The sequence below is a fragment of the Rattus norvegicus genome, chromosome 6 (genome assembly GCF_021556685.1).
Source record: "Rattus norvegicus strain SHRSP/BbbUtx chromosome 6, alternate assembly SHRSP_T2T, whole genome shotgun sequence".
Taxonomy (NCBI): domain Eukaryota; kingdom Metazoa; phylum Chordata; class Mammalia; order Rodentia; family Muridae; genus Rattus; species Rattus norvegicus.
In genome coordinates this window covers 129,925,210-129,952,700 of record NC_141539.1, presented here as the reverse complement: position 1 = coordinate 129,952,700, position 27,491 = coordinate 129,925,210, and the positions used below count along the sequence as shown (strand labels likewise).

Sequence of the window (27,491 nt, the reverse complement as noted above, 5' to 3'; positions counted from 1 at the left end):
TTTTTTTTAAGATTTATTTATTTATTACATATAAGTACACTGTAGCTGTCTTCAGACACACCAGGAGAGGGCATCAGATCTCATTACAGATGGTTGTGAGCCACCATGTGGGTGCTGGGAATTGAACTCAGGACCTCTGGAAGAGCAATCAGTGCTCTTAACCACTGAGCCATCTCTCCAGCCCGGGTATTTCTGTTATATATTTTTGCTTTTCATTCTTGGGGTCGCATATTGTCATGTGGCTGCTTTTTGTCCTGAACAAAATATATATTAAGACTAATTTGGGACTTAGGATAATCTCTTCCAACAGAGATGATTTTGTTTGCTATTGTCAAAAAAAATGGGGGCTTTATGATTCTGGGACCGCTGAGTCCACGTTCAAGGGCCACAAACTCCAACTAAGCTATGAGTACACTCAAGGCCTGGATTCACTTACTCCGAGAACAATTCTGTGGGCATCTCATTACAAAGAGAATAGGCCCCTGCCTCTACCAGGCCCAGGTTTCGTCTTTCTTCGCCTTATCTTTGGGAGGCTTCGGAAGCTTCAGAGCTGATGTAATTTCCCCCTAGGTTGGCAAAAGTCCTAAGCAACAGGAGGTCTGGACAGAGGCCTCCCTTCTCAGGCCTCGTCCATGTCCAGGGCTTCTGTGGTGCTTTGACTTGGCTTGGGATTGAACCCAGGGCCTCCATCCAACGTGCTAGGCAAGTGCTCTGCCATGGAGCTGTTCCCACCGCCTTCCTCGGTCTTGTCCTTACTAGCTGTCCCTGTTTTTGTGAATCCATTGCTGGCTTTAAATGTTGCCCTGTGTTCTCAGTGCAAGGCTTAGCCCACAGAGGGAGCTGCATGAGTGTCTCTCCACCCTCCTCCCCACCCACTACTCCAGTCACATCAACAATGACTTCTGGTCCCATCCCACACTGTGGTGGGTGCTGAGTAGCTTAGCTAGAGCCCAAAGCTGGGATTGAAGCCCAGGCTCCAGCCTGTAGACCCCTCATCCACCCATACCACAGCATCTCTCAGAACTCCCGGAAGAGGAAGTGCCGCCCTATGGTCTACTTAGAAAAGGCTTACCCGACTGAGCATCAACTCTGGCAGTCTCAAATGCCAGCAGTGTCACCTCTCGGTGATCATTTCATCGTGATGATCGCCGTGACCAACTTCTCGTGGTCCCAGCTTGTCAGTGTTGAGAGTAACAACTGTGGTCAATGGACCTCATTGCTATTCCGTATGCTGGGCGTTCTCTGACATTCTGGATGCAAGGCTCTGTAGTCGAGAACAGTTGCTGCTCTTGGAGAGGACCTGGGTTTACTTCCTGGCATCCATGTGGTGGCTCAGAAAAAGCATAACTCCAGCTCCGAGGGATCTGATTCTCTCTCCTGATCTCTGTAGACACCAGGCACACTCAGGATGCACATGGATCCAGGCAGGCAAATGCCCATGCAGATAAAATAAATATACATAGGACCAATTTTTTTTTTTGGTTCTTTTTTTCGGAGCTGGGGACCGAACCCAGGGCCTTGCGCTTCCTAGGTAAGCGCTCTACCACTGAGCTAAATCCCCAGCCCCCATAGGACCAATTTTTAACAAGAACATTTTTATCTGCTTGTATGTCTGTGCCCTTGTGTGCCACATGTGTGCCTGGTGCCCTTGGAGACCAGAAGGAGGGCATCAGATTCCTTGGGACTAAAGTTAGAGATAGTTACAAGCCAACATTTGGGTACTGAGAATTGAACTCAGGTTCTCTGCAAGAGCAGCCGTAACTTGTAAGCATTGAGCTGTCTTTCCATCCCTAAAAAACCCTTTTTAAAAAAACTTGCATGGATGAGCGTCTCATGTTACTGGTCCAGTCTACTTTTCCCAGCATGCCTCGGATGGCACTTGATTGGCTCATTCTTCCCAGCCGGGTGGGGTTCGTGAGTCACTGGGCAGCTGTGGCATGATGCTGCCGTCTTCTCTCTCAGGAGCTGGAGGCTCGGATCCCAGAAGGACAGATCCTCTTTGAGAACCTGCTTCGTCACAGACCAGCAAGGGACCCCTCCAATGAGCTGGAAGATCTGCGATACCGGTGGATGCTCTACAAGTCCAAGCTCAAGGGCTCCGGCGACCTGCTGGTGGGTGTTGGTCGGGGGTAGGGGAGAGGCTGGGGTCCCAGGGGGCACCCATGTCTTGGGGAGACAGAGTCCATCTACCCATGTTTGTTCCTGTGTATCCATATGTCAGGCCAATGTGGCTGCTTAAAGGAAGAGAGGGGACACTCTTGGGTCTCAGGCTCTTAGCGTGTAATATTATATGTCCATCTGACCTCCCGGAGAAGCTGGAGTCCTGGGACTAAGGGCAGTGACTCCTCCTCAGTACATAAAGATGTCTCCCTCTCACCATGTTAGTTTTAGGTCATTTCCGCATTTGGTTGTAGAGCTGACTCCGGCGGGAATAGCTGAGCCCCAACCCCAATGCCAATGCTAGAAGGGCCACAGAGCCCTTCACTGGGGTCTGATGTTGCCATAGGGATGAGTCCTGAGACTCGGCTCCTCTCTTCCCCTAGCCTTGACCTTTGACCCTTTTGTCTCCTGGACTTCCTGTCTCTTAGGCAAACCATTACTTATGGTAATGATAGCCCTTGGTTAAACAATACGGCCACCTAACTCGCCTACACAAAGGGGCATCCTTCCCTCCAAACTGGTGACAAAAGCGTGACAAAGAAGTTAAGTGTCCTAGGCCCAGGAAGGAGTAGGTAGGATGGCCTCCAGACCCCAACTTCCAGGTCTCAGAACCCAGAAGCCATAGCTTTCTGCAAGCCAGGCAGTTTTTTAATTCCGCAACTGCCAGGTTGGCCACTAGGTGTCAGCTCAGCCCAGGCCATATAGACCACATCCCCAGCTCGGGCCAAGGCCATCCAGACAGTGCCACCTGGCCCTGAAGTGTGTTAAAAAGCTCATTAAATGGGATCCCCTGCTGGTGCAGGCTGTCCAGATGACCGGCGATTTGAGCGAAATACTCCCCTGACAAAATGAATATTCTGTTACGGGTTCTGCTGGGCTTTAAGTTTTACGCGCCTAGCTGATTTTTTTTACCCCGTTTCTTCCCCCTTCCCTAAAATAACAGACGGAGAGTTCTCCAGGGGAGCTGACTGCATTCCAGAAGGTATGTGTCTGCCATCTGTTCCACACAGCTAGAGGGCAGAGAATGTGCAAGGCTGGAGGCCCGTGACTCTTGCGCAGGGTGTCTGGGTTTTCTAGAACATTCCGCGAGAGCGGGAGAGCATGGATGGAGAACCAGCTTTGGGCTGTAATGGGTTGGGCCCCGAGGAGTGTGTTCTCAGGAAGCCCCAGGCTCAGGGAGGGATTGAAGTGTGTGTAGATGACTTAACCTTGACATGAGATTGAGGAGGGACCCTGGATTTGTCATCCAGACCCTGGGGACACTCAGGAAAAGGACTGGATGCTGCTCTGATTACACCTGCGACAGCTGGTGTAAACCAGGACTGACCCAGGAGCCTGGACTATCCTGGGCAAATAGATCGTGTGGCCTCTTTGGTCCCAGGGGACACATTCAAAAGGGTGGTGGAGTCCTTTTCTCTGCCAGGCAGGCTCTTCCCACGCTGGTCACAGCAAAAATGGGAGCAGTACCAGTTCCTGCCCTCTAGGTGGCAGCACTAGAGCGATACTGGGTGTTATACAAGATGACACAGTCTAGGCTCTGTGTGCCAGGACTAGGGCTTAGTGGTCTCAGTTCCCTTTCCGGTGCTGTGACCAAATCCAACAGGAAAAAAAGACGTGAGAAAGGGTTTGCTTGGGCTCATGTTTCAGAGAATGCAGCCATGGTCTTACGGACTCATGTGCTTGGGCAGTATGTCAGAACTTTGGGAGCCTGTGGCAGAGAAGGGCTGCCCACTCACTTCCTGACCAACTATGAAGGGAGAGGGAAAGGCTGGGGAATGGGGAGGTGAAGGGGGAGGGGTGGAAGAGGGAGAAGGAGGAAATTGAACAGTGAGACCAGGCATATGTTTCAGCCAGCTGGCCCCAACTCCCAAGGTCTCTGCAACCTCCCCTAATAGGGACAGTCAGCTAGGAACCCAGCTGTCCAAACCAGAAGCCTGTGGGGACATTTGCAATTCAAGACAGGACACTTGTGGCTGGGCATCTCCATGCACCCTACCATTGACAAAATAGTTTTCTTAACTCCACTCTAAGCGCGAGGAAAAAAGCGTTGTGAAGGCTGGCTGTGTCCACCAGGCATGTGGCGGCTGACTAGCATCAGCCCTCAGGCCTCAGCACCTAATGTTTCACTGTCTCACAGTGTGCCTGGGGCTTGGAGGGTCTCCCTGATCCTGTCCCTTGCTGTCCCCGGTGTTACTATCATTAACATGAGCCCCCAGCACATTCTGGTTCAAAGGACCTGGAGTCACTTCAGATCCCTCATGCCCCAGAGTCAGCATCTCTGGTATGGACACCCTGGGTTCATTCCTGGCCTCTGGCATCTTGAGGGGACCAAGGCTGAGCCCTGGGCCCTTCAGCTAGCTCTGTGGCCTTGGACAAATCACCTTGCCTTAGGTCTCCCTTCTCAGTGTGTGAAATGGAAATACCGATATTGACTTAATTTACTCCATGAATTAATTTTGAAGGCTTGTGTGATCCAGAACATACTGGGGCAGGTGTGTCGCCCAGGATTCCCCCCCAACCCCCCCAGTTCAGAATGACATGAACTTTGTGGAGTGCAGAGGTGTCAGGAAAGGTCATGTGACCACTACTGCCTGGCCTGGTGGCCCCTGGCGGAAGATGGAAGGTACCAAGGGTATCTGCCAGTGGTTGCTGCACTTTAAGGCCCTTCATGGTTGGGAGTCCACATCCATGCATCCTAGGCCAGAGCTGATCAAGGGGCATCCAACCTTTTGACACTGAGACACAACAAGTCACAAAGAGTTGTTTCTTCTTCTTCTTCTTCTTCTTCTTCTTCTTCTTCTTCTTCTTCTTCTTCTTCTTCTTCTTCTTCTTCTTCTTCTTCTTCTTCTTCTTCTTCTTCTTCTTCTCCTACTCCTCCTCCTCCTCCTCCTCCTTCTCCTCCTCCTCCTTCTCCTCCTCCTCCTCTCTTCTTCTTCTTCTTCTTCTTCTTCTTCTTCTTCTTCTTCTTCTTCTTCTTCTTCTTCTTCTTCTTCTTCTTCTTCTTCTTCTTCTCCTCCTCCTCCTCCTCCTCCTCCTCCTCCTCCTCCTCCTTCTTCTCCTCTTCTCCTCCTCCTCTCTTCTTCTTCTTCTTCTTCTTCTTCTTCTTCTTCTTCTTCTTCTTCTTCTTCTTCTTCTTCTTCTTCTTCTTCTCCTCCTCCTTCTCCTTCTTCTCCTCCTCCTCTTCTCCTCCTCCTCTTCTTCTCCTTTTCCTTTTCCTTTTCTGCTCCTCTTCCTCTTCCACCTCTGCTTTGTCTTCCTCCTCCTCCTTTTAAACACAACTCACAATATTTTAAATATGTTTATAGTTTTGTTTTGGACCACATCCTAGCTGTGACGTGACACATGGGCCATGGATTGTACCTGTCAGAAAGATTCTAAGCATTAGCTACATCTGGATCCCTGGTCCAGTCATGGTGCCCACTAACTGCCTGTGTTTTCAGCCATTCATTTATTTTGTCCTTATGGAGTCACTGCTGATTCTGTGCAGAATGATGTTTAAGGTGCTCAAATACCATCAACCAACAAGACAGCGATGTATGCCATACTAGAGTGTGAGCACTTGGCTGGGTCTGCAGTGGCAAGGACATTTATGTGGAGCTGGGGCTTGGACATCTCTGTCTGGGTCAGGAGGCTCTGAAGAGCAGCAGCCACGAGGGTTCCTAGCCCCAAGGCTCAACAAATAGCCCTGTGGAGCTACAACCAGGAGAGGATGGCCATTGTTCTGTCATCGAGTGTACAAACCAGAAGGTTCTTTGTGCATATCCACCCTGATTCAAACACACAGGCATGTAAAAGGCTGGCTTCTGCTATGACTTCCTTCTAAGCCAATAGCCACAGCCTCCTGCAAAGTATGAGGCCGTTCACAGCTGCTTGGTACCAGAGACGACCTACAGGGTGGCTTGTGAGCCCACACGGCTGCGCTCAACCCTGCTGCGGTTCTGATCCATCGGGCTGGATAGTTCGTGAATCTGTGTTTCCGACATTCCCACGTGTTGCTCACACGTCCACTTCCAGTTCAGGGACCACACTTTGAGAACTGGTGTTTTATGCTCAGGGTTTAAGACCAGGCTCAGGCACTGGTGTGTGTGTGTGTGTGTGTGTGTGTGTGTGTGTGTGTGTGTGTGTGTGTGTGTGATTTGGCAAAGAACTCAACCGTGCTCTTCCTAAGTTTCCTTCCTGCCAACTGGCACTTAGTAGGCTCTCAACTGTTGTGTATATGAGGGACTCGGATGCCTGTAGATAGGCTTCCTACTTCTTCCAATAGCAGAAAGAGCAGTGACAGCCGTCTCGTGTTAGTCAGCTTTCAGTTACTGTTACAGAAGGCTTGAGGAAATCAGCTTATCAAGAGGGAAGGATTATTTGGCTCATGGCTTCCATAGAGTTTCCCATTGGGGTCACTTGTCCCTGTCGGTTTGGGCCTGAGTAAGTAGCACATGATGGTGGGAACAGGAGGTAGAACAAAACCACTCACCTCGTGGCCAGGGAGCAAAAGAAGAGGAAGAAGAGAAGGCCAGGGTCTGTCCCACAGACTATTTCAAGAGCATTCCCCCAGTGGCCTAAAGACCTTCCTCTAGCCCCCTCCTCCTTTATCCTTATGGTGTTTGCATGCCCACCCCCCCAAGTCTGTGCACCACATGCATGCAGTGCCTACATAGGCCACAAGAGGGCACCCGATCCCCTGGAACTGGAGTTACAGTTGTAAGCTGCTGGGTGGGACCTGGGAATCGAACCTAGGTTCTCTGCCAGAGCAGACAGTGTTCTTTACAGCTGAGCCATGTGCAGCCCTGCTTCTTAAAGATTCCTCTCCTCCAAGTAGCTAGTGAGGAGATCAGTTTTTTTTTTCTTTTCTTTTTTTCGGAGCTGGGGACCGAACCCAGGACCTTGCGCTTGCTAGGCAAGCACTCTACCGCTGAGCTAAATCCCCAACCCCTAGGAGATCAGTTTTTTTTAGCGCACAAGTCTCTGTGGGGCATTCAAGGCTCAAATTCATAGTCTGCCTGTTGTTATTTACCTGATTAGGTACATGCAAGTGTGACAGAACTCCATACACGTATATTCACACATGTATACACACTATGCTCATGCATACTTGCACAGACATGCACATGCATGCACACACTTATGCACATGCATACTTGCACACACATGCACACACTTATGCACATGCATACTTGCACACACATGCACACACACATACACACGTGCATGCACAGTACACATGCACACACAGAGGCCATCTGAGTAGAACAGAAGCGGCTTCTGCAGAGGCTGTAATCTCACCAACTTTAAAGCATTCTATGCATTATTTTCAGTCCACGGGGAAGAAAGACGCCCACTGTTAGGCTGACAATTTACGTGCTGTTGGTTCTCCACACTTCCTTACTCTTTTCAGGCCTCCAGTCATCTAAAGCTCCAGCTGCGTCAGCAGCTCCAGCCTGTTTGTTTGCATAAACAGAGTAATTAAGATTTATTAAATTTGTACTGCCAACGTGTTAGCCAGCTCGGTGCCAGCAGATGCTTGCCTGCAGCCCTCAGACACATAAATTGTAGTTAACTTTTCGGATGGCAGCTGGACTTGGGCTGCGACTCATCTCAAGCCTTTCTGTGGCCTGGAATGTGGTGCCACCCTCCCTGAAAACAGCCTTTTCTGTCTGGTCTGACTGGTGCTGCTGTTTTCCAGGGCAAGCCAGGGCAGTTAGCAGGGGCCAGGAGCAGGTGCATACCACACAATAGGGCTCTTGGTATGCTGGGCACCGCACCGTAGGGCTGTGGTATACAGACCCACCTAGGAGTGGCACTGGGTTTACCTGATTGTATTTCCAAGGTTCCAAGATTCACCCCCAGCCCCCATTTTCACCTTGCTGAAGTTTAGAGTTTTGTCCCAATCTAGCTCCCCCAGGGAGTACTCACGATGGCTTCCTCCCGCTCACTCAGGGCATCTTTGCCTGGGAATCTTGAAAGTCAAAACCTCTACTGCTGGTTGCATTTCATTCTGGCTTCCTTTGGGCTACACTATGGGGAATACAGCCCATCTAGTTGGGGGAGTCCCTGCCTTTGGTTCAAATTCTCAAGAAATAGCTCCCCCCTCCCTTCAACCAGATGTGGAGTGTTCTGCTCCTCTTCCTGTGAGGTCCCTGTCCTTGTCCCTCTTCCCCACTGAAGGCACAGCCTCTCCTCATGCAGCTTCTTTCTCCTTCACTTCCTCTACCTCGGTCCATCCTCCCCTCCCTCCCCTGAGTCTCCCACAGCCCAGGTTAAGCCTCAGATTCATTTGTAAGGATGAACCAGGATTCTAAATCTGCCACTGCCTGTGTGACAGGTGGACACGACCACACCCAGTTTACCCAGTGCGGGCAATCAAACCTAGAGCTTCAGGCATGCCAGCCAAGTAGGTATATTGATCAAGTAGGTATATACACACACATGCATACACATACACACATATACATGCAGACACACACATACACATACATTCACACACATGAGCGCACGCATACACATATACACATATGCACACACGTATACATACATATAGGGACATACAGACCCACAGATATATACTTACACACGCACACACAGATACATACACAAGTAGGTATATTGTCTGTGGAAGCTTTTCCAATCGACTTTACTCTGGCTTTGGTGGTGACTGCTTTCTTTTTGGTAGTAAGAGAATGATTGCCTTTGGACAGGTACCCTGGTTGGGTGGGATATTGCGATACCAAACCTCAGGAGGCATTGGTTGGCTTCTCGTGGTAGAGGATGGATCCCGCAGCTGAGGTTTAAAAACAAACAATTAGCAGGTGCAGTGGACACTCACATGCCTGGTGGTGGGCGCTCTGGACAGCCTCTCCTCCTGTGTCCCATGGGCAGTAAGGCCATTTGGAGCTGGGGCAGGCGATATCACTGACCTCCCTGGGTGTCACCTACACACAGCTCCGCAGTCAGCTGTCCCTTCCCTGTCCCAGCTAAATACCTAGCTGGGCTTTGCTCAGCCATGCTGTCTCTGACCCCGACTGACCTCCAACCCCACTTGATGCCATCTTCCTTCTACCCACAGAACCCTAAAGGCTGCTTTGAACTTGTCAATCAGATGGGCTGCTTCCTTTTGATCCCAGCCCTCCCATCTCTAAGGCTTCCTCTCCCCCACTCCACCCAACTTCTCAGGACCTCACGTCAGCCAGGGAGCCTGTAACTGCTGGCCGGCTCCCCTCCTCCAGAGGTTGTCCTGACTTCAGCTATGCCGTTTCCTCCATTTCCCCATTTACCCTAATGGAACGATGACCCTCAGTGTTGGCAAAAAGCAGCGCTTTAACCCACAGCGTGTACTCAGCGTCTGTAAAGAGCAAGTCATGTTTCATAGCACTTTAGCGTCTGACATTATGACTTCAGCATGTCTGCCTCCCTTCTCCTCCCATCAACCCTCCTTGTCAGTAGCCTTTTTAAACTTAACGGACTACCTTTTGAGCAGTTTCTGGTTGGAAATGGAAGAGGCTGAGGAGATGGTTAGTGCTTACAGGGAGTGCTGCGTAGGATCTCCGGACCCAAGTTCAGATCCCGACACCCAGGGTGAGGGGCAGGGACAAGCAGGTCCTGAGGTCTGATGATCAGACTAGGCTGTGAACACAAAGATTCAGGAAGAATCAACAACAACAACAACAACAAAAGATGGAAACAATACTGAGAAAGACATCCTGATATCAATCTTTGGCTTCTCCAAAGGTTGTGCATATATCCACATGAGCCAGCAGGTACCCCCTATGTTATACATACATGTACATGCACATGCCACACACATGCATGGGCACACACACTCACAGACATGCACACATGCACACACATGGACATGTGTGCACACACATGTGCACAGGTACACACATATATGCATACCAAATACATGTGTGCACATGCACATCACACATCAGGACACACACCAAACACATACATGAGCATGCATATAAAACATGCACATATGTGCACACACATATACCACACACATGCATATACACATGCCACATGTGCACAGACACATGCCACATGTGCACAGACACTCACACACACATGCATGCACTTGCACACACACTACAAATAACAGAATTTTGGAAAGGAAAACCGAGCAGAACATGCAGCAATATTCTCTCGTGTCCACGCATCCTGTCCCCTCATTTCTTCCAAACTAGCGAGTGAAGGTCCAGCTGTGTTTGCATTTACATGTGGGCCCTGCTGGATGTCTCCAATCAATTCTGGAGAGTCTGCATTCTTCTTGAGGGCTCTAAATTCTAAGATGTTTGCAATAAGAAATATCTGAAATAAAGGGGATATTTAATGAGAGTTTCAAAAGCTCAGACACACACACACACACACACACACACACACACACACACACACACACACACATACTTCTAACAATTACTCTTTAGGGACCAACAAGGAAATTGGCGATCCTAGCCTCTGTTTCTCTGCGGAGTATTACCTATGCCCTACTCAAATTTGTTCAAGAGGGAAGGGGCTCCACCAGTGGTTCCCATCCTTTATTTGCTGAATAACAGAATGTTGTTCTCTGCTCTGGCATCTGCCTATCCCTCAGTACCCAGGAGGCGACCACAGAGACACTGCCCCCTGTCTGTGAACATGTTCACTATCCCAGTAGTCCACCCAGAGCATGAGTGCACACACTCCACCCAAGGCCTCGTGCTCAACTCCTCATGGGCTTCCTGAATGCTTTCAACTACCCTGGAAGGCTGTTGTCCTCTGCCTATTTTATAGAGGAGGAAATTAAGGCCATGGGAGAGTCAGCAGCCTGAGGTCACACACAGGCTCAACTTCCATCAACACTAACCCAGGCTTCTCCACCAGCCTACATGCTGCATCTCATAAGAAACCATGGCTAAAGATATCCCCAAGGGCCTCTCGGCCTCAGCAGTCCAACATGGATCAGCACGTAGTCAGTACATGACCGATCACCAACCTTTGTGATTGGGTAGCTGAGAAGCAGCCCGTGGGTCCACCAGGCAAGGATTTCTGTCATCCCTGGCCAAATCCGTTGTTCTGTTAATTGTTACACTTCTTCCTAATCCTCGAATGACCAGTCTCAGGAAAACTGCGGAGATCTTTGTAGCTGGCAAGGCTCAGCTACACATCCTAGTTGTCTCACTGTTGTGACAAATGCCTGAGAAAAGCAACCCAAGGACAGGCTCGAAGGATGTGGCTGGTCACACTATGCCCACAATCCGGAAGCAGAGAGGGATGGATGTTAATCATGTTCTCACTTTTATTCAGCTCGAAGCCCCGTGAGATGGCGCCACCCACTGTTAGGCTGGGTCTGGCCACCTCAGCCCAGTCTAGAACTCCCTCATCCTCATAGGCATGTTCAGAGGTTTGTGATTCTAGAGCGACACCCAAGATTACCCATCATACCCCTCTCCACAGTCACGTGGTTGATCCAGCATTTCCTCCCGTCCCACATCCCGCTGAGCCCTCTAGTCACTCACGGTGTATCTCCTGTTGGTTCACAGAGTCGGCAGCAGAAGCGGTGGCGGAGTCCCTGCTCTCTCCTACAGAAAGCATGCCGCGTGGCACTGCCGTTGCAGCTTCTGCTCCTGCTCTTTCTGCTGCTGCTGTTCCTGTTGCCAGCGGGCGAGGAGGAGCGCAGCTGCGCCCTGGCCAACAACTTCGCTCGCTCTTTTGCGCTCATGCTGCGGTACAACGGCCCTCCGCCCACCTAGCCCACCGGCGGGCGCACAGGTGACCTTCTGCAGTCCCTCTGAACCTGGCTGCTGGGGGCACGATAGCCATTCAGACACCCAGAGCAGCCTTAGACCAAATGTTGTATCTGTTCCCAGAACAAACTTGCCTTTTCTACGATGCTGCTTCTGTCTATTTATACTAAATGTGCACTGTGTGTGGTTAGGGAATATGTACAGAATTTTTATATGCCATGTAACTTCAGCTGCAATGTCTCTTTGTGCCTAGGGAAGCCCCTGGCAGTGTGTTTCTCTAGTAGGATTTGTGGCACTTGTGCCATAGCGTCCTGTCATCCCTGGGGGACAGGAAAAATCACAGGTTACATCGATGACATCTGACCCCCAGAAATCCAGATGTTGCTGAAGAGCCTCTGACTGCTTGCCATAGCTGAACGGAATTAGAGTCCTGGGACGTATGTATGTGGCTGTTTTTAAAGACATACTGCTAAATAGAGAAGCCATGATGGCCGTACTCTGGCTCAGCCAGAGCAGTGACACGTGTCAGAGGGATACTGAGAGAGCAACAGAAGAACTGTAAAGATGGGACCCAACTGAGCTCCACAAAATGATGGTGCCTAGTGCCCAACCCCGGCACAGCAGCCACTGACAACACAGACCATCGAGGAATGCCTGTGACCATGACCAGGACCCCATGTCTTCAGGAAGCAGCGGGTTCGATTTGTGTGTTTTCTCCAGGAGAAAGAAAAAGATGAACTTGATTTTTTATTCTGATGCACAAGGGTGAAGCACTTTGCAGTGGCCTGTGACATCGTAGCTGTGAGCTGTCTACAGCCTAGGGCACGAGCCCAGAGCAGAGTAGAAATAGTTCCCCACCAAGCCAGGCATCATCCACCCAAAGCAGAGAGGAGAGACTCAGGCCACCGAAGGGGACTCTCTTCCCTTCCAAGAAGGAACCTCGCAGGCTGGTGGATCTACAAGGCTGGGCAGGTCCCACCTTCCTCGATGGGCCCAGGACTCACAGTCTGACTCCAGGCAGGAACGGGCATGGGGAGCCCCAGGCACGGGTGGAAGATTTCCAGTTATGCCCAAGGCTGGAAACATAACTAGGGAATTCTGGGATGATTCCTAAGTGCTTTAAAACTGGATCAGGTTCACCCTGAACTGACACTTTTTTTTTAAACCTCTAGAAAAATACTTAACACTCCCTTTTTACAGACAGAATATATTGGGTCTTGGGGTGTGTATGTATGTATGTATATGTGTGTGGGGGTGTGTGTGTGTGTATGTGTGTATTCTCAAGCCTCATTATCATCATCATCATCATCATCATCATCATCATCATCACTATCAGTGTTACAGAGTAGCACTTTAAACACAGCAAATACTGAGGCCCTAAGAGGGACTGAACTCTCAGGTCACCACACTTATACTGGCATCAGGCCCTACCATGTGCAGCTTTCGTCTTAGCATGGTGCCCAGTAAAGGCTGGATATCAGCCAACAGGAAAGCAGCATCTTGGGTGACCCTGACTTGGTCTGTAACCCCAGTCACAAGGCCCTCCCTGCACTTGGCCAGTTTGCTGGGAGATCAGAGGCTGGTGACCTCAGTCAGACCCAGATAGCCGAGCCCTGACCTCAGACCCAGGTAGCTGAGTCCCGATGTTCACCAAGATGTTCATTGGTCCACCACTTGGTCAGAACTGTGGCAAGGGCCATCGATACTTCCATATTCACTTTCCTATTCCAAAAGTAAGAAACCTGAGGCCCAGAGAGGGGAAGCTACTCACCCATAGTTCCACAGCAAGAACCTATAAAGCCGGAAATGGACTGGTTCCCAGTCTGGAGGTGATACTGGGTTCGTTACAGCAAACCTCCCCACACTGCTCAACTGCTCAGTGATGGAGCACTTGCCTAGAAGGTGAGTCCTGAGCTCCACATGTATCTTGGAGAGAGAGAGAGACAGAGAGACAGACAGAGAGACAGAGAGAAAGACAGAGAGAGAGAGAGGAGCTGTTTGCTATGAATGTGGGCGTGTCTCCTGGTAAATGCTGGGGAGGGTCAAACTGCATACATGGGTGGGGGTGGGGCAGGTGGGAAGGTGCCTGTGTTTTTAACTATTGACAATGACACTGTGGATTGCTTGCTTGTTGTGTAACTTTTTTTTAACAGAGGGGACTGATATTTTTATTACTTTCATATGAGTATAGCTGGAACATGCTAGCCATTTCTGGGCGCTTTTCAGATGTAGTTTCTTTTGCTTAAAATGGGGACAGACACCTGCTACTATGATGTTGTGTCCTAGCCAGTTATCAAAGAGAGCTGGAAGGAGTCCCTGGAGAGACGTATCAGGTCTCTGGGGTGTGTGTGTGTGTGTGTGTGTGTGTGTGTGTATGCATATGTGTCAGTGCATGTGCATGCATGTATGTGAGTGTACATGTGTGTGTATGTACATGCATGAGTGATTGTGTTTATGCATGTGTGTATGCACATGGATATGTACATATGTATGTAAGTGCATGTTTGAGTGCATATGTGTGTATACATGCGTGATGTGTATGTGCATGTGTGAATGTATGTGTGTATTTGTATGTGCGTGTATATGTATGCACCCGCATGTATGTACATTCGTGTGTGAGTGTATGTCTATGTGCATGTGAGTGTTCGTATGTGCATGTGTATGTATGCACCTGTATGTGTGTACACTCATGTGTGAGTGCATGTGTGTGTGCATGTGTGTGTGCGTGTGTGTGTGTGTGTTCCTGTTCCTTTGTCCTGCAGACTGCTCACGTATAATCCTCAAAGGCTGGCCCATGAAAGCATATGTGTGAGGATCCATTGCCAATATCAATGCCATTGGTCCCCTCACCCGTGTGTCCCCTCCTGCCCTTCTCTGCCCCATCCTTTCTCTGAGAGCAATGGTGCATTTAGGGGCAGAGTATGTCTATAACACGATGGAGTAAGTGGACTTAGTGGTCATGACTGCAGGGGAGCTATAAAGCCCCGGAGGTTCTGGCAGAAAGGGCAAAGGGGCTGCGCCTAGACATGGGAGATGACATCTGGGGGAGCTGGCACCAAAGGGCTGGCATTTAATTGATTCCCATGCTGCCCACCCCGATTCAAGCCTGAGAGTTCTTCACCCCTAAAGGTGAGCTGAGAAACCAAGGCATTTGAAGCTATGAAGCCGCTTGCCCACATTCTGGTGAGAATTGAATCCAGGGTTATTGAACCCTGAAGCTCATACCAGGAGGAGAGGGCTTTGGGTCAGTGCTACCAACTGCAGTGTTCATGGCTTCTGGGAGTAGTTTCACTGAGTGGCAGCCCTGCCTTCAGCTCTGCTGGGGTGGGGTTAGCTTCCGGTGAGCCAGCCTGGGGCTCTTTGAGGATTCACCTCAGTAGTCCTCATCATCATCCTCACACTGCTCCCAGAGGCAGGACTTGCCACTCACCCTGGAGCTCTGCCCCACCATGAAGTCTTCCATCATTGTCCCTGTGGGACCAGTGTCCCAAGATGCTTTAAAGGAAGGAAACTTGGGTCGTTCTGCAGCCTGGACAAGGAGATTGACAGGCCCTTAGTGAGCTACTGCTGGAAGACCAAGTGCCAATGGGGTGGCTCTCAGGTCGCCTGACAGCAAGAGGGGCTGAGGGGACCTTTTTTCCTTTATACAGAGTGGAGCCAGGACCGACCAGATCAACAGACTCGGCAGAAGGCTTGAGAATCTGTGCTTGAGCTGGTCAGGTTTGGGTAGCCAGGTGGGAAACAGGCAGAGGAGAGCAGAGCCAGAGACCACAGAGGCTGAGGGCCACCAATGCACACTCAGTGTTAAGGGGCCAGACTTTATGTTGCTTATGTTTATACCACTGTTTAAGAAAGGAGACAGGAAGAGGCGGGTAGACAAGAGAGAAGGAAAGAGGAAGGGAGGGAGGGAGGGAGGGAGGGGAGAGAGAGAGAAGATAGACAATAGATGGATGGGTGGATAGGTGGGTGGGTGGGTGGATGGGTTAGTGGGTGGATGGATGAATGGATAGATAGATAGGTGGTAGATTGATGGATGGATGGATGGACAGACGGACAGATGGATGGATGGACAGACAGAGGAAGTGTCACTATCCCCTCTTCATTCTAACTCACATAACAAACCCTTAAAGTTCTTTCTTGTGGTCATACATGTTGGAACATTAGGGTAAACAAAGTGTAGGCCCTGCCCCTCAGATCTCCTAGACGAGAAGGTGTCTGTTCTGTATAAGGAGCTGAGCCCAGACCAGGACCTTGGCCCTTGACTTAGCTCAAATGCACTCCCAAAGGTGCTGCTCAACCTACCAGGAGCTCAAAGGCCATGGTGGAGATGCGGGGATCTGGGGAGGGATATGTGGGAAGGAGCCTCACAGCCTCTGTTAATTAAATATGGTTGTGACTGTGAGGGCCATGGAGATCTACTGGGAAGGCCAGAGGAGGACCGGGAGAATGTCAGGGCCAGGAGACCGTATGGAGGAGAGATGTGGGCCGTTCCCTCCTTTACTGTGTCCTTGGCAGATCACTGAGCCACCCTCTCTCTAGCCTGAAGAGACTTCCTGGTCGTCAAAATACTTCCAGTGTTTACTCCTAGTTTGTCCTGTGGAGAAAGTACCTGCTTGTCATTCTAATACTGAATCCTAGTCCCCACAAAAGGCAAAATTCTTGTCTACCTCTTCCGCCAACCCCACACATTAGAACATTCCAGTAAAATCCACCTTTTCTTAGGAGGGAGAAAAGGTGGAATAGATCAGGATGGTACCCAGGTTATCAGCCACTATTGGGACAAGAACCCCAGGTTCACCCAGAGCCCCACATCTCTGTTAGAATTTAGGGGCCCTTTGACGTCCCTGTGCTGCCTGCACAGGCAGCCCCTGCTAGCTGGCGGGAGTCCCTGAGCCCTTCATGTGCTCCTGGAACACCCATCCCGGGAGTGCAGAGGCAGCATTCCCCTGTCCTGCAGAGCTTGGGCCGAGCTAAGTCTTCTGGGAAGCTCACAGTAACTCAGTCACTCTTAGCCATGAGGAGCTCCTGGGAGCAAATCCTGGAAAGAGAAAGGGAGTCACAGCTTTTCCAGACCAGCCCTCTGACCTTCTAGCAGGTCACTGAGACCCATCATCGCCCTATAGACAGCACTGGAGCCTCTCTAGTACAGGGCTGCAACCAAAGGACTTCCGATCAGCCGACATTTCCCCCTCAGCCCCGAGGCATGAAAAGAGGACCTTCCATTTACCAAAGAAGAACAAGGGAGAGTTGTTTTCAAAAACAAAACAGAAGAACCAAGCCTGGAATCTCCTAGCACAAGTCTTATAGGACAGCCCACAGGTTTAGTGTTCCCCAGGTACCTTCCTGCCTTTTGGTTCCTGTGGTAACATCATAGGTGCTCAGAGGATGGTACTGGGGCATCCCTGAACACAGGAGACAGCAATGGCAGAGGGAGTCGGCTTCCTAAGAGATCCCAGGCATCCTTTCTGGAATGGTCATTGTTAACAGCCAGGCCACCTGGAGTCCTGGTGACATTATGTGGCTGTGGGACAGAGCCTGCAGACTCTCATCTAGTTCTGAGGGAGGAGAGCAAAAGAGGCCCGTAAGGAAGGGCCTGAAATACAGCCCAACTCCAGAGATGCTGGGTTGTGGAGCCAAGAGCGAAGTTTAGGTGCTGAACCCAGAGCACACAAAAGGCCTTGAAACCTGACTAAAACCAGCCAGGCAGTGGGGTAAGTGAGACGTTTGGAATTTGAGCCCAGAGGTGAGAAGGTTTTCAGGTGCTTTCCTGCCACTGTGTAGAATTTGCTTTCATTTTTGGTGGCTTTTTTTCTTTGCCTTAGAGGCCACAGGCCACTGTTACTCCAGCATCTGGTCAGATGTTACTCCAGCCTGTTAGAAGGTGCCATTTCCGTGCAGGGCTGCAAGCTTTCTCCCCTGTGTCTCCTCTGCCAGCAAGCTCTTTGACTTCCATTGCCAACGGGAGCACCAGGATAGAGTGCCAGGGGCAGGGGCTGGAAACACACAGGCCAGGAGTGTCAGGGGCAGATGCAGGAGAGAAGTTGCTTGTGGGCCACATTCTTCCAGGAGAGCAAAGATTCAGGGGCTCCTGGGATGAAGAGGGGGACAAGGAAGGCATGTGTGTGTGTGTGTGTGTGTGTGTGTGTGTGTGTGTGTGTGTGTGCCTGTGTGTGCCTGTGTGTTGCATAAGTGTGTTTAGGTGTCTAGAACAATCGAATTCATTGTTTTAAATCTTTCCTGGTATAAACAGTACAGAGGGGCCACCTCCTCTTGTCACAGTCTCTGTGATTATAAAACATGAATTTTTGGTAAGTTCAGCTTTCTGGGAAGGCAGGCAGATTTGGAACCAAATGCCTGTCTTGGAACATATGTGCGTTATCTTGGTTCATATCAAGTCCAGAGCCGACTAAAGGCCTCCACGTCTCCCAGCTCTGTGGGAACGGCCACGGGAGTCCTCCAGTCCTCGCTCAGTGCTGTTGTGAAGCTGCATGGCGGTCCCTGCCTCTCGTTCACTTTGGTGGAAGAAGCATTCTGAGAGATGGTTTTGTGTTCTGATCATTGCTTCATGTTTAGTTTAGTTTTTTTTTTTAATGTATCTGCTATGTGTTTGGAAATAAAAAAAAGCCCTATTTTGGTCTATGAGCTATTGTGTGGTTTTCTGAAGTGAGGAGTTACCTAGGGAGGGCACGAGGGGAAGAGACAGCAGGGTTATGGCTGGCTTATTTTGATGTTGTTTTTAGACAGGCTTATGACTGGTGTTTGGGCTTTGGGCTGTGTGTTTCAAGGCTCTTGGCCTCCTAATCAAAGAACTGGAAATTGGGCTCATGCAGATCTGCAGAAGTAGCAAGATCCCATTATTCAAAGCAAAGCGGGTTGTGCAGGAGGGAGGGTGGGAGGGAGGGGGAGAGAGAGAGAGAGAGAGAGAGAGAGAGAGAGAGAGAGAGAGAGAGACCTGTTCAAGTTGACAGGGGGTTGGTTACTGTTTGCAATCTCCTTTCTGGGGCCTAAGGGAAGGAAGGGCTAGTTCCTAGGGGACGTGACTTGGATGGCTCTCTTTTTTGATTGACGTATGAGGTCATATATCCATCTTTCCTATTTTATCTTCCTATGACGTCCCTGTGAGGTATCTTCCTATGATATTCCTGTAATAGCCTATTATCCCTTCCTATGATGCATCGGATTCTAATCACAATTGTGCATATGGTGATCAATGGGGACTCTCCCTAAAAGGTTAGTAGAAGATACACTTTCCCCTTACTGCATGTAATGGTTTGAATGAGATTGCTCCTCATGGGCTCATTGAAAAGCTTGGTCCCCAGTTACTACAACTGTTTGGGAAGGATTAGGAGGTGTGGTCTTGTTGAGCAGGTGCAACCCTATTGGGGGAAAGTGTGTCACTGGGGATGGGCTTTGAAGTTTCAAAAACCCATGTCATTCAAGTTCCTCTCTGACTGTTGCCTGCAGATCAGAATGCAATGCTCTCAATTACCGCTACAGCGCCGTGCCTGTCTGCTTCCCGTCAGGATGGCCACGAACTTACCCTCTGAAACTGTAAGCAAGCCCCCATTTAAATTCTTTCTTTGGGGGGCTTGAAGATGGCTCAGAGGTTAAGAGCACTGGCTGTTCTTCCAGAGGACCTGAGTTCAATTCCCAGCATCCACATGGCAGCTCACAAGTGTCTGTAACTCCAGTTCCAGAGGATCTGACACCCTTGCACAGACATACATACAGGCAGAACACCAGTGTGTGTAAATATAAATAAATCTTAAAACTAATTCTTTTATAAAAAGTTGCCCTGGTCATTGTATCTCTTTATAGCAATAGAACAGTGGCCAAGAAGGTACACAGGCCCCCAAAACTAGTTCAGGCTGGTTGTCCTTCTTTTCTTTATCCTCAGATACCCTAGGAATACACTGGAAGAGAATTATCTAAACTTGACTGTTACTAGGAGTTAAGGAACCTATGCTATTGTTCAAGGATGCTTGTAGCCTGGTGCAGACTGGACTGAAGAGGGTCTGAGGTTTCTTGTGTGGTGTTTGGAGAAGGGCATGTGCTCCTGGTACATACAGGTGATGGAGGGAGGCTGCCAAGTGTGTCATTACAAGACAGGTGGAAAAAAAAAACAAAAGCAAATGTGATTCCAGAGTACCAAGCTGTTCAACACTTGCCTGCCTCAGGATTATTCCTTGTGCATGCTGAGGTAGAACCCAAGGCCAGTGCAACACAGGAACCAGAACAAACATCAGCCCTGGGTGTATCCTGAATGTCCTCAGCATCCTCTAGACTAACCACACACACACAGACACACACAAACACACAAACACACATGCACACGTGCATACACACACACACACACACACACACACACACACACACACACACACACACACACAAGCTGTTCTGTGTCTGGACACCAGCAAAGAGAACTTGCCTTGAGACCAATTCCTACTAGCCTTTATGGATCAGGACCCTGTACCTCTCTCTGTTCTTGGATTTGAAGATCAGTCTTCCCCAGCCACAGTCCTTTGTAAGCTGCAAGCTGGAAATGGGAAGCATGAAAGGGATTGGCTCTCGCAGTGTGAACCACTTGTGCGTGCCTATACGTGTGTATGTGCGTATGTGTGTGCCTATACATGTGTATGTGTGTGCCTGTATGGGTGTATGTGCGTTTGTGGGATCCAGTGCCAGAAATGCTCTAAATTGTTCTGAGGTGTAGCCTGGCTCACATGGCCTATTTTTTCTAGATAAAAGATGCCACCCTGTTCATAGCAAGATCCGAGAAGCCAGCCAGTGGCACAGGGCTCAGCACAGGTCAACAGGTACACCTGAGGACTCCCTGTTGCTAGTCAGACTGGAAGACCACACTTCTGACAAGGAATCCATTCCTGAGGAGAGCGACTCCCCACCCCCTGCCCATGCAGTCTGGTCTAAGTCCCACAGATATTCTCAGAAGGATTCTCGTGGGTCTTACAGCAGGAATCAGGCGGCCCCTCACCTCTAACTAGTCAAGAACGACGACGATGATTAAGTATGTTGCAAGAACTTCGCCTCATGGGGTTCTCCACCCTGGGCTTCTGTGTGGAATTGGTTCTGGGGCTCTGTTAGGAAGGTTTTCACTGCAGAGGATCCTTCTATGAGTCACTAACCTTGGTGTGAAAACGGTTTTGGTAAGAAAGCTGGACCAGACCCTCTTTCCATTTCACACCTTTTGGACATTCCATTTGCTGTAAAAGTACACATCACATCCGCACGCATGCGCGAGCGCGCGCTTTCTAATTCTACCAGGAATGCTCGCGTGCCTGGCTGGGTGATTCACGCGGGTTTATGACTGTGTATTGTGGTTTTTTCCTCCTAAGTCAGGTGTGAAACAGTTCTTTCTGCTTTTATCCATGGCTCCCAAATCCCAGCAGTGACGAGTTTTCACGGGGAAGGCTCATCCTCTTCTTGTGGACCCCTGACAAGAACGTTACGCAGCTCCTTGGCCTCTCCTGTCGTGGGTCCCTGCCAGCTCTGGCTGCCTCTGGGACCTTCTGTACACTGCTGCCCTAGATTGGGCACCCTGAGCAGAGATCAACAACTTGCTGGGAACGCCCATAGCTGGCTGGAAGGCCTTGTGATTGGCTGGCTTGGCTCTCTGCCCTGGTCTGCCTGTAGCCTCCACTACCAGATTCTCATCCAGTTTCTCTTCTACCACTACCAGAGGGTTCATCCACTGAAGAGTGTAAAGGGAAATTGCTTAAAATTGTTCTGAGCCACAGCCTGGCTCACGCTGCCTGTGCATGTGTGTGCTTCTCGGCCTTGAGCATGTGCAAGTCATTGAAGCCCCATTTCCTTTGGAAGGTGGCAATAAGGTAACAAAAAGAAGACTTTTTTTTTAGAGACGCCAAAGTGCAGTGTGTGTTCTGGATTGCATCCCGGAACAGCAAGAGGCCATTAGAGGAAGCCAGGGAAATGTGGCTTGGAGTTCAGTTCCCTTAACTCCAAGGTGCTGTGTTAATGTCCTCTCGGTTTTGATGGATGCCCGCGGAGCCAGCAGAGGCTGGGTGAAGCTCGCGGGAACTCTGTGCTGTTATTGCAGTCTTTCTCAAATCACTCCGAAATTAAAACTTTATTTTTTTAAACGTGGTCTTTATGGGCTCCCTTTGGCTCTTAACTTGCTTTCTTCAGAACTGGTGAACCTGAGAAGGTTTGGATCAGTTGGGTGAGCGTGGGGCTTGATGAACCCCAACTGCAAGGCGTCTTCTCAGTCTCCCTGACTGTGCTCCTGTGGGCTTGATGCAGGGTATCCTGTCTGCCATCTGCTTTGGCATTCCCCATCGCTTAGGACTGACACCGAAGCCCGCAACTACGCTAGGTCTCCCACGTGTGCTGGGGAACTAGCTGAGGGGAGATTCTAGAATCAGTCAGATTGTTTCAGACAACAGAGTCCAGTCTGACTGGTTTAGGGAGAAGTGGGTTTGTCACGGGTGGGTAAACGGCTCCCAGAACTATCTCAGGAGTAGAGTGGATGCCAAGGTTCCAGGAACAGCCCTCCTACCCCAGACCCTCCCCCGGGTCCACGCCGGGTCCACGCTGGCCCTACACCGGCCCCACGCTGGCCCCTCCTGACCGAGAGCCTGTTGTTGCCATCAGGGGCATGTTGCTGAACCTTGGTGGTAGCCAATGGCAGGGTCTCCTGGTTTCCATGGTCACTCACAGCAGCATTTGATGGCTCTTGACCTTGTTGTCTCTTCCTTACGGAGAATCTGATCTGAAAAAGCCTCATCATATTCAGACAAAGGGCAAAGGGCAGCCTCAATCGACCCTTTCTGCACCACGGAAGAGCACTCGGCAAGGAGTCCACAGTACCTGGCCGGGCCACGCCTCTGGGTGCCCAATATCCATGCACCCCCTATTTCCCCATGGCCTCTTCCAAATAAAACCACCAGCAGGACAATCCTCTCCAGTGTACCCTCTTCCTACACAAATGGCTGCTCACTGGACCGTCTCCTTGGCAACCTATGCATCTCTGTGCCTGGCTAATTTTCATCTGATCTCGATGTCCAGAAGCCTATGTACTAAGTCAGTGAGATTGCCACCAGCCTCGCCACCATGCCTCTTTGTTCTTGAGCTAGTATGGGGGAGGCTGGAGGTAGAGGCAGACTGGTGTGCACAGGGTGAACTCTTTTGTTCAGCTGTCATGGGCCCTCCACCTTGGGTGACTGCTGAGAACATTTCTAGAGGGTTCACAGGCTTGGAGGGCTGGGAGTGGGAGGGGCAGCTCTGGCAGAGTGCTTGCCTAATTATGGGCAGGATCCTAAATTCAGTCTCTAGCACTGCAGAAAGTAATAATAATAAGAGATTAATGAGCTTCTATTGTACGTCAGGAGTGAAGATGAGGTGAGTGGTGGTGACGATGATGATGATGATGATGACAACGATGATGATGATGATGATGATGATGATGAAGGTAGACAAGACACACGGCAGCATCAGTCTGCCTCAACGCTTTTCTGTATCATTGTGGGTCACATGGAGAGATCAAGGTCAGGTGTATCAGGGAGCCCTGCAACTAAACTCATGACTAAGCTTTACATAAGGGTGGGAAAACGGAATCCCAGCAGGCACACATGCACATTGGCAGATATGCACATATGCACTGTAGGCAGTCACACACTCACCTGCACGCATACGAACTACACACATATGTACATACCTCACAGAGTCACAGATAGACACACACACACACCAAACCCCATAGACATGTGCACACAGATGTCATAACCTGCATCGTGCAAACACACGCTCTTCACAAAGGCAAACCTGCATATACAACACACAAGCATAGCCACAGACATACACACGTGATTACATACATACCTGAAGGTCTGAGCATCCTTTCACCACACAAACCACGTGTGCAATACATGCAACATGTCCATACCACATCTCACACTGTATACAGAACTACAGATGGTTATAGAGTAGAACACACCACACGCAACCATCATGTATATACCCACAGAGGCATGCACAGATGTGTGCACATACCTTACCCACTCTGCCTGGGAGCCTCACAGGGCTCTGGTCCCACATCCCCCGGAGACCCTGCTTTAGTGCTGGGTCAGTCAGTCCTTCAGAAGCCACAAACTGAAGTTGGAGTCATTGCTCTGTTCCAGACATTGTTATAATTTAATGATCGCTCTGAACCCTGGGAGAGGAGTTAGGAGGCCCTCAGCAGGGGCTCCGTGCAAACAGAACAAGCCTCTGAACAGCCAAAGGCAGTGTTTGGGGGTACAGCGATCTGTGGACTATAAACGAAGAGAAAGCATCCACAGATCAGCCAGCTCCTGGCCATCACAATTTTGCTGAAAGGCCTGTTCCACCCCAGTGAAACCCCAGAGGCCGAACCGAAAGCGTTTTGACATGTATTAAGATCTGAATGTGTCCTGGAAATGGGGACAGGAAGGATGGAGCTCTGTTCTCCGTGGTGACGCATATCAGCCTTAATTAGATGACAAGGCAGGATCCACAGCTGCGGGGCACTTCCACCCACGCTGGTGTGGTACTGTGCCCGATTCTTGCCACGGCTGTCAAGAGTTTTATTGTCTAGGCCACTAAAGAGAGAAATAGCTAAGAACTAGGCACGAAGGCTCATTCTCAGAATCCCACGTCTTGCTAGGAGTGTTAGGCTAGCCTGGGCTACAGAAAGGCTACCTCAAGGTCATGATCTGAAGATGGCTTAGCAGCCCTCCAACTCTGCCTTCTAGTGACCTCTTGTGAGACCAACAGTTTGCAAGAAGAAGTGAAGCAAACCCACTGTTCATGTCTCGTCCATCTTAACCCCCAGACCACAGCTACCCGTGGAACAGCAAGACCTTAAGGGTGGGGATCAGAGCCGGGGGATCTTGGGCAAGGTTTCTGACCCCTCAGGGACTAAGATCACCTGGTGGTCCAGCGCACAGGGCTAAAGACTCTGGCGTTGTGCTAGAGGAAGGAGCTGGGAGCTGTTTTGAACATGGAGGAGGAGTTGTCTGCTCTTTGTCTGGTCCCTAATTTCTTTCTGATGAGCTTTGCTCTAAGTCTGGATCTGTAAGTTCACGCGCTTATAGACTCTAAACAGAAAACACCAGAGAGCAGGCTAGATTCGGTGGGAGAAGCCATCACAGGGAGTTGGGGCCTTCCAGTTGCTCCCATGAGGGTGTGTGGAGTTTTGGGGTGTGAGATTGATGGTTTCCCAGTCCTTCAAGGCTGCAGGGCTCAATGTAAGAACCATTTCTTGTGGTGACTTATTTTGTTTACTGGGTGACTCTGGGTGCGTGTGTGTCACAATAGGCACGTGGAACTCGGAGGTCAGCTTCGAGGGCTGGGCTCTTTCCTTCTGTCTTATTTCTGAGGCAGGGTTCCCTTGTCGTTTCTACATCTGAGTTCTCCAGGCTAGCTCTTCACGTGTCTCTGCTCTCCACGTCTCTGCCCCACCTCTCCCCACAGGAATTACAGATGCCCACAATCACATCGGTTATTCGTGGGTGGAATTCAGCTCATGAGACTTGTGCAACAAGCAGTTTTACATGCTGGGCGTCTCCCCAGCCCAGTGGTGACAAATTCAAATACTTAAATTGTCTACTCTATGCGTGTGTGTCTCTAGGCTGTGGCCCATACAGCATTATCTTCAAGGCTCATCCAAGCTTTGTTTCCTATAATCCAAAAGATTCCTCTCAGGTGTAAGATTCCATGCAAGACCTACAGGCCACGCACCTGGTTAGTCTGTCTCTCAGTCAACTTTCAGCCCCTTCCCCCATGTAGCCAGAGGGTCACAAGTATGAGTCTATTAGAATCTGATAGGCATGATGTTGTTCAAGCCTTACAAGTCTTCCCTTGGCTCTCCTTTGCTGAGCTGAGAATGTAGGCTCAGAGACACAGCTGACTTGTTCAAGGTTGCACAGCACATACCCAAATCAAGCATCATCCTTTGTGATTTTCAAAGCTTTGGGGTTTTATGGGTAGAAAAAAACAGTAAGGGGGAAGCCCAGGTTCCTATCTAGCTCCAGTGTGACGTTACCAGGGTTCCAGAACAGTGCTATTTGATCCACTGTGACAAGTAACCAAGCAGGCATTCTTTTTTTTTTTCTTTTTTTTTTCCCCCTTTTCTTTTTTTCAGAGCTGGGGACCGAACCCAGGGCCTTGTGCTTGCTAGGCAAGCGCTCTACCCTGAGCCTAATCCCCAACCCCAACAAGCAGGCATTCTTGAGCTGGACCTGAACCTGCAGCCCTGTAAGAGCAGTCCTCTGGCCACCCCATCAAGTGTCCTAAGGGCCATTGGAAGGCGGGAGAGACAGGAGGCTCGAGAGCCGGTGTCTCTCCCATCTGGTCCTCATTAGGGTGCTGTTAAATTTTTCATGCTTTTCATTGTAGCAACAAATAAAAGCAGAACGAATCTCTTTGTTGAAGGGTCCCCGACTGACATCACTGGTGATTAAGTGGCAGACTTATTTTCTCATAACCAGAGCCAACCAGTTCTGTGGGAGGTTTGGAAAGAGAACAGGTTCCCACCATGAAGCCGGGTTGGAAGCATTCTGAGATTGATGGAGGAGGGGGTGGGGGTGAGAATTGTAGTTCTAAGGGTTGGGGTTGGAAGAAGATATTCCTCAATGGTCTCAGCTCTGGAGATGGCAGAAAGCTTTCTGAGTATCCATACATTATATACATATATACATTTGTCATCTACTCAATAGCCTATCTATTAATCCATTCATACACAAATCCAACAGCGAACCCACCCACCCATATATATATATATATATATATATATATATATACACACACACATACATATATACACACATATATACAAAAAACATACATACAAACTAACCCATCCATCCATTCATAATACAACATATATACACAAATAACATACATACTACCCAACTCATTAAACACACATACACACACAGTCAACCCATCTATCCAACCATCCATCCATACATATATAAATACACACACATACATACATACATAATACACAAATACAAGCCAACCCATACATACATACATACACACACACACACACTATACAAGTGCCAGCCAACCATCTATTCATCCATCCAACCATCTATACATACATACATAAACACACACATACATATATACATACATACATAATACACAAACACCAGCCAACTCATACACACACACATACACACACATACACACACATGCACGCACGTACCAGCCAACCCATTTATCTACCCATCCACTCATCTATCCACCAACGCATTCATCTAGCTGTCAGTCTATCCATTTATCCACCTACCTATCCACACACTTATTCATCTACCCACCATCTCATCCATTCATATATTCATCTATCTGTCTACTCACCAACTCATCCACTCACCCATACATCCATCCATTTATTCATTCACCCATCAGCCCATTCATTCACCCATAAATGGACCAACCTACCCATTTGTTCCATCACCCAATCATTGGCTGTCTACCCATCAGTCTACCAACCCACCCATTCATGCATGCATGCATGCATGTGTCCAGTCTTATCACTTAGCCTCATTGCTGCAAGGACCCACAAGCCATAGGATGTGCATGGACTCCAGAAGCTTAAAATGTCAA

The 27,491-nt window shown here is 49.5% G+C and overlaps 1 protein-coding gene across 8 annotated transcripts in view; it reads left to right on the top strand.

Annotated features, from left to right (window-relative positions):
* Syne3 (spectrin repeat containing, nuclear envelope family member 3) overlaps positions 1-22,004 on the top strand; it is a 91,558-nt gene extending 69,554 nt beyond the window's left edge. For 2 of the 8 annotated variants that reach the window (XM_087552958.1, XM_087552957.1), the window contains 4 exons: positions 1,963-2,112; positions 3,104-3,142; positions 11,676-11,904; positions 20,624-22,004. In XM_087552958.1, the coding sequence (XP_087409084.1) occupies positions 1,963-2,112; positions 3,104-3,142; positions 11,676-11,885 (399 nt within the window). In that variant the 3' untranslated portion in view covers positions 11,886-11,904; positions 20,624-22,004. 8 annotated transcript variants of the gene reach the window in all.
* The last annotated feature ends 5,487 nt before the right edge of the window (positions 22,005-27,491 follow it).